Raw genomic sequence first — 7,878 nt, 5'->3', positions numbered from 1 at the left:
TCTTGCTTTATGATTCCGCTGCCTATAACATGCTTATAACTGCCTGAGACTGTTTATGTTTTCTGCATTTAGGTTTTCTACACATTCATTTCCCCTATTTTACGCTTCGAGTCTCTGTTTTTCTGGTTTTGTCGAGTCACACCATCTTCTTCTTCTAAAGGGGTTTAAGAAGCACTTTTTCAAGGTGCGGAGCAATCGGAGGGACCCCACTCTCTTAGATGGGTTCCCTCTTTAATGGGCGGAGAAGCCTAACCTTCAGAAGCCCAAGTGTCTTGAGGACCTTCTTCCCCAGGAGCGGGAAGTATGCGGCCTCCTCTCTGGCCTTTGCACTCCATTTAGCATGTTGGAGCTGCTCAAGCTTGAGTTTAGCCCCAAGGCCCTTAAGAGTTATATCGGTACCCTTCTCATACTTGCTTTATCATTGCTTACCCCTTTACTTGCTTTATCGTTGTTACCTACATGTCTTGACCCTTCGTTGTTATTCGTTGTCTTTGTGCAGACATGGGCCTTAACAAGGACAAGAAGAAAAAGCTGGCCGAGGTGCTTGCTAAGCGTAGGGCGTTCGTTGCTGGTGTGGGCACTTCGTCACCCGCAACTTCCCCACCTTCTGCCACCTCTGCCCCAATACAACTGAACCAGCCCCTGTTGACGACAGGCAGAAAGGGGTGGTGGCCGTCGATTCGGAGGACGAGGGCACTTGCACGACCCTCGTCTTCAAGAGGCAGAGGGTGGGCGAAGTCGTGGCGCCCTCTCACTCTACGTCTGGTGGGCTCACTCCAACCTTCAGGGATAACCCCCCAAGCGCTTCCTCCCCGCGCCACCTTATTGTTCATGAAGGTGGGGAGGAGAGTGCCCCCGGAGGCCAACAAATACCTCCTCCTCCCGAGCTCCCTGCCCTTCTCCAAGATGCCCTCAAACGCTTTCAAGACCAAGAGATGGTAGAGAGCTTGGAGGACAACTTTCTCCAAGACCGCGTGGCCTGGGGTCTTGGAGACTTCCTTGTCGCATCCAACCTCGCTCTGATCAAGGCGCAAGAAACGCAAGACTTGCAGTCTAAGATGAGGAAACTGGAGGAGGAGCTAGCCCTCAAAACCAAAGCCTTCTCCAACCGTGAGACCGCCTTGTACTAGGAGCTGGCGAGCCTTCGCCAATCCGAGAAGGACGTCAAGAAGCTTCTTTTTGACAAGAGCCATGAGGCCGTCCAAATGGAAGCGAAGATCTTGCCTCTTCACAATAAGGTGATCGACCTGGAGAAGAAGGTCGAGGGGATGCAGGCCAAAATGGCCAAGTTGGAGGAGAGGGCCACCCAGCGTGAGGTCCAGCTGGGGCAAGTGGAGGGGGAGCTTGCTGAGAAAATCGAGCTCTTCAAGAAGACCGAAGAGGAGCTTAACAACGATGTCGCCGATGCCTACGACGAGGGGTTCCAAGACGCCATAGCTCAGTTTGCCTGCGTGCATCCTGAGGTGGATCTTTCCCCCTTTGCTGAGTCCAAGTGTGTCGTTGAAGGGCAACTCGTGCCAAGAGAGTAGCAATCTTTGTAATTTCGTCTTCTTGATAACTCATGCCTTTGTAAATATTTATATAAATATTCCTTAGCATATGCCTTTCCTTGAACTGCCTTTGTCTTGCTTACTTCGCGGCTTCAACATAGGTTCACCCGTTAGGTAACACTTTAACCTCATATGTTTCATCTCTTGCCTTTCATTGTTTAAAAGGCACTGATGATGCGTGCGCGGATCCCCTAACTGGCTCAACCTTTGTTCGAGGATAAACTCCTCTTGTTGTTTTTTATCTTCTTCTTGCAAGGTAAGGCTTCTTGCTGATCTTGTCCCTACCCCCCCCTCAGATTGACGGGAATATCTTGCTGGTAACATTGGTGAACCACGCCGCTCTCGACCTTGGCTTGCTAACAAGGGGAAAGTGTATCCTCCCGATTTCGACCCTGCATCACAAGGGTAAGGGTGAACATAACCGATGAACCATGTTGTTCGACCCTAGAGTGCCTACACAAGAGGGAGGCTCCCCAAGGAACCATACTGCCCCCCATCTTGGTGTTTCTAACTCGAGTGAACGGGTCTTACCGACCTCATCCTTGCTGTACAAAGTCAAGGGGCAGGTCTGAATAACTGACCGCGACCTTGCTATAAAAAGGCAAGGGACAAGCCTTTAACGTTTGAACCATACTTTTCTCAGTCTTGGTAAACTTGCGCCAGAGGGAGGTTCACCAAGGAACCATACTATTCCCGATCTTAGCGCATTACTTCAAGGGAGAGGTTCATTAGCTGGTTGAACCGTACTATTCTTCGCCTTGGTGAACTTACACAAAAGGGGGCTCATTGGGGAACCAAACTACCTCCGCTCTTGGTGTATCACTTCAAGGGAGAGGTTCATTAACTACAATGCACACATATTTCTTAACTGAATAACTGAAATTTTATTTGGGTGACCTCGTTAAAAAATCCTTATGAGAGAAAAAGAGTGTCCCCTTAACGTGTACAATGCAAAAAATCTTTAACTAAAATAAAACTTAAGATTGGTCGCGTTCCAAGTACGAGGGATCGCGCCACCTTCCAAGATTTTGAGCTTGTATGCTCCATTCCCAAGGACTTCTTTCACTCTGAAAGGACCAGTCCACTTGGGAGATAGCTTATTCTCTAGTTGGTACGGGTGGGCCTTTCGCATCACCAGGTCGGTGACCTGGAACTGCCGAGGTCTCAGCTTGGAGCTGTATTTGTACTCCACCCACCTTATCAAGGCTTCAGCCTTAATCCTTGCTTCCTCCCTTACTTCATCTAGTAGGTCCAGGTTCATTTTTCTCTCTTCATTGGACTCTTGACCATGAAGTTCTGGAAACGCGGTGAGTTCTCCTGGATTTCTACTAGAATCATTGCGTCCGAGCCATACACCAAGCCCACACAATTCTAGGAACTTTTTCCACCCAGGTTCCCGTGGCTTTGTCTAGCCTTCTCTTTAGACCTCTGAGCAGAACTCGGTTGGCAGACTCGACCTGCCCGTTTGTCTACGGGTGTTCAACTGACGTGAACACCTGTTTCACTCCCAGCTTTGTACATAACTTGCCTAATTGCTGGCTTGCAAACTGGGTACCATTTTCAGACACCAACCTCTTCAGGATTCCAAAGCGGCATATTATGTTTTTCCATACAAAGTGATGGATCTTATGGGCTGTGATCTGGCCACTAGCTCAGCCTTGATCCACTTTGTGAAATACTCTATGGCAACCATGAGGTACTTCATCTGCCGCACTGCTAAAGGGAAAGACCCATAATGTCGATCCCCCAAGTATGGAATAGCCATGGCACATTGTGCCAGTCAGCATGCAGTTGGCACTGCTTGCACTGCTGTGCATACCTGGTGTAATCATCCCTCATGGTTGGCCAGTAATATCTTGCACGAATGGCCTTTGATGAGACAGATCGGCCGCCGATGTGGCTACTACATATCCCCTCATGCAGCTCTGCCATAATGCGCGTGCATTGTTTGCCACTTACACACACTAGGATAGAATGGGTGAATCCATGCTCGAATAACTTCCCGTCGATCATGGTGTACTTGTTTGAATTTTTCTTGATTTTTCTAGCTTCTGTGGGCTCTAACGGGAGTACTTCATCGGCCAAATAGCGTTGGTAGGGTGTTATCCAAGTTTCTCCTGCTTCAACTTGGTGAACATGCGACGACATCTCCCCAACAACTGGGTACACGCTTACTCTGGGTGTTTTTACCGTTTCTTGTGTTAATGACCGATGACTACTCCTCACCCCTACTGATGTGCTGATCTATTGGACTTCTACCATATTGTCCGCAATAGTTCGAGGTGTCTCTGAGGATCTTTAGCTTGGTACTCCCCCGTGACCTGACTTGTGACTAACAAAGAGTCACTCTTTGCCAGCAAACCTTTCGCTCCCATCTCCTTGGCCAACAACATTCCAGCTATCAGGGTGTCATACTCTGCTTGGTTGTTACTGGCCATGAAAGTGAATCGTAGGGCCTGCTCAATCAGCAACCCATTTGGTCCTTCCAAGATGACACCAACCCCACTACCTTATTGGTTTGAGGAACCATCCACAGAGAGCACCCATATGAAACCTGCTCCTTCTTGGTGCGTGGCTATCGAGGAGATCTCTACGACAAAGTCAGCATAAACCTGGCCTTTAATGGGACCTCTAGGCTGATACGGTACGTCAAACTCAGATAGCTCTACTGCCCACCGTACCATTATGCCTGCCTCATTTGGCTTTTGTAAGACCTTGTGAATTGGAAGGTCTGTCATTACTATTGCGGTGAAGCTCTGGAAGTAGTGGCGAAGTCTTCACGCCGAGAACGCTACTGCCAGAGCTGCTTTCTCTAGGGCCCGGTATCTCACCTCTAGCCTTGCAACACCTTGCTGACGAAGTAGATCGGTTTCTGCACCTAGTCTTGTTCTTGCAGCAAGACCGAACTAATCGCCTTCTCTGTAACTGCGAGGTACAAGCGAAGCGGAGTACCTAGCTTTGGCTTGCACAATACTGGTGGACTGGCGGTTAGCTACTCTTTCAGCTTTACGAACACCTCTTCGCACTACTGGGTCCATACGAACCTGCTGTTTCTCTTCAGGACTGGAAATAAGGATGCCCATTGTCTCCTCCTGCCGATACGAATCTGGACAGAGCGGCCATACACCCTGTCAACTGCTGCACCTCTTTAACTGAGATCGGGCTCCTCATTGCTATTATTGCAGCGCACTTCTCAGGATTTGCCTCTATCCCACATTCAGTGAGTAGGAACCCCAAGAACTTGTCTGCCTCGACCCCGAACACACACTTCTCTAGGTTAAGCTTCAGCTTGTACTTCGCTATCGTGATGAATAGTTCTTCTAGGTCTGCCACGTGCTGCTCCTTCTGCTGGGAGGTGACCACCATGTCATCTACATATGCTTGGACATTTCGTCCTAACATGGGTGCTAACACTCTGTCCATTAACCTCTGATACGTGGCACCTAAGTTCTTCAGTCCAAAGGGCATCACCTTATAACAATAACAAGACATCTCTGTCATGAATGTCGTCTTGCACTCGTCCCTGGGGTGCATCATGATCTGGTTGTAACCAAAGAAGGCATCCAGGAAGCTGAGTAATCTGCATCCAGACGCACTGTCCACCAAGGCGTCAATACTAGGTAGCGGGTAGGAGTCCTTTAGACAGGCCTTGTTGAGGTCCGTGAAGTCGACGCACATCCTCCATTTTTCGCTAGCCTTCTTTACTAGTACCATGTTCGCCAGCCACTCAGGGTACTGAATCTCCCTAATGTGGCCAACCTTCAACAACTTCTCTGTCTCTTCGCGAATGACCTGACGCCTCTCCTCGTTGAATTTTCGTCTTCTCTGGCGAACAGGTCGGACCTGGGGATCCATGGTGAGGCGATGACACAAGAAGTCAGGACCTATGCCAGGCATGTTAGAGGCGGACCTTGCGAATGCATCAAGGTGCCGTGCTATGACCTTGGCGATCTGATCCTGCAATTCTTGGCCTAAGGACTTGCCAAGCTTGAACATCTTCCCACCGATCTTTCGCTCTAGCACGTCCTCGACGGGTTCAGATCGTCTCTCCCGGGCAATCTCTGCGCGAGAGACCCCTTCTTCCCTTGGAGGTTGGGTAGTAACCGCGAACACTCCTCTTTTTGTCTTGAGGCTATTCTTGTAGCACTTTTTAGCCTCTGTTTGGTCAGACTTGACGGTGATCACAGTACTCTCAAGGGAAGGTAGCTTCATTTTCATATGCCTCGTAGAGGCAATCGCTCTAATCCTGTTCAAAGCAGGTCTACCTAACAATATATTGTAGGCTGAGGGGACTACAAGATACCTGATCTTTGCAGTGCGTGAAGTTGTGTCATCTGTGAAGGTCGTCCTCAGCTCTATATGCCCACACACCTCCACCTGGTCTCCAGCGAAACCATACAAACACTCAATATAGGTCCTCAATTGGTTTGGGGACAACTGCAACTTGTTGAAGGTCGACTAGAACATTACGTCGGCCGAACTTCCTTGGTCTACAAGGACGCGATGCACCTTCCTTCCTGCTATGACTATCGAAATCACTACCGAGTCATTATCATGGGGTATGATATCCTGGAGATCGACCTTGGTGAAGACAAGGTCGACGTCGGGAGTCTGATCTACCTCCTAGACTTCCACCGTCATCATCTTTCTCGCGTACTTCTTCCGCTGGGAGGCAGTGCATCCTCCAGAGGTGGTGTTGATCTCCCCATGAATGGGCACCTCGTGCGCCTGATCCGCCCTTGCGGTCACCAACGCTTGGTCGTTCTGCTGCTATTGAAGGTAATCCTTTAAGAAGTCGTTTTTCACCAGCTCATCCAGTTAGTGTGCCAAAGCCAAACAATTGCGTATATAGTGGCCATGTGCTTGGTGGAACTCGTAACAAGCGTTCTTGTTGGGCCCCATCTTCCTATCGATCTTCGGGGATACCTTCAACCTTGCCACTATGTTTGGGATAGCGATTATCTCCTTGAGCTCTATAAAAAAATTATGTTTCGGGGGCGTGTCCCTTCGCGTGCGCGTCCCCACCTGGAACTGTTCGTAGGGTTTTCCCGTGCCCTTCTTCTCTGTGGTCACCTCGTGCACCCTCATGGGCTGAGGTCGACCTGGCGCTTGAGGTCGGATAAAATCAACGAGACCGCGTTTCTCTGTGACTCGTTCGTCTGCAGCGATGTGCGCCAAAGCCCGACGCCTGATCTCGGTGAACGTCTTCGGGTAGAACCTCAGCAACGATTCACTAAAAGGTCCTGGCAACATTCCTTTGACGAAGGCGTGTACCGTCATGGCCTCATCTGTGGGTTTCAGCCTTACCACCTAGACCCCAAACCTGTTCAAGTACTCCGTTAAAGACTCCCCCTAGTATTGTTTAATGTCAAAGACATCGTAAGAGAATCGAGTGGGGGCCCGGTTGATGAGGTACTGTTCTCTGAACAGCGTCACGAATTGGTCGAAAGAGGTGATGTGTCCGTCAGGGAGGCTGACAAACCATTCCAGCGTCGTGTCTGCCAGCGTGCTCATAAGCAGCTTGCAATACACAGTGTCAGACCCTCCTATGAGCATCATCTGGGTATGGAACGCTGTGAGATGGGCCTTTGGGTCCTCGACACTTGTGAAGATGACCTTCAGGCTTAGAGATGTGGTTGGCAATGTTGTACAGGTGGGGAACATTTATCCACCGCGCGTTCCCCCACTTGCTGCAAACCTCTACGCAATTCCTAATTGGCTCTGCGCAACTCTTCGTTGTCCGCTTGTGATGTGGCTATTTCAGCCCTAGATGTCGCCACCTGTTCCTGGAGGGCGCGCATGGTCTCCATGAGTTGTTGCATGGTGACGTTGTCCCCTCTAGGAGGCACAACACCTGGAGCCATAGCAGATCCTTGCCTTGTACTCCTCATATCATTGGTAAAAACTCTCAACACGATTGTGAGTGGGACCTTGTTTTATCAGGCCCCACGGTGGGTGCCAAATGTTCCTACCGGTTGACTCGCGTTGTCGGTTGACTCGAACGACAGCTTTCAGCCCTTCTATCTTCGCCTGAGATTAAATGTTCTTGATCAAAGAATCTCTCACCTGCAAAGACAAAGGGCGCTTTGACGGCCGTTTGCACTCCGACGCTCAAGTTAGTATTAGGGCAAAGAAACACCAAGTGTTTAAAGTAGTTTCAGTCTTAGAAACTGATATGAGTTGAATCAAGCATAGACACTTTTCAGCATATGAACACATCAATATATGTGAAGAAAGACAACAATTAAGAGTTGAAAGCAAGGACAAAAAATTAGGAACAAGTGGAGTAACTTAAGGAATCATCATTGAAGTACAAAGCCTTCTAATA

The 7,878-nt window shown here is 49.3% G+C and overlaps 1 protein-coding gene across 1 annotated transcript; it reads right to left on the bottom strand.

Annotated features, from left to right (window-relative positions):
* Positions 1-3,266: 3,266 nt before the first annotated feature.
* Positions 3,267-3,698, bottom strand: LOC137816595 (uncharacterized). Its single transcript, XM_068619795.1, has one exon. The coding sequence runs from the start codon at positions 3,696-3,698 to the stop codon at positions 3,267-3,269; it is 432 nt and encodes a 143-aa protein (XP_068475896.1).
* Between the last annotated feature and the right edge of the window lie 4,180 nt (positions 3,699-7,878).

This window comes from Phaseolus vulgaris, chromosome 10, assembly GCF_000499845.2.
Source record: "Phaseolus vulgaris cultivar G19833 chromosome 10, P. vulgaris v2.0, whole genome shotgun sequence".
Taxonomy (NCBI): domain Eukaryota; kingdom Viridiplantae; phylum Streptophyta; class Magnoliopsida; order Fabales; family Fabaceae; genus Phaseolus; species Phaseolus vulgaris.
Note: the sequence above shows the minus strand (reverse complement) of the source record. Positions and strands in the feature narration are given on the sequence as shown.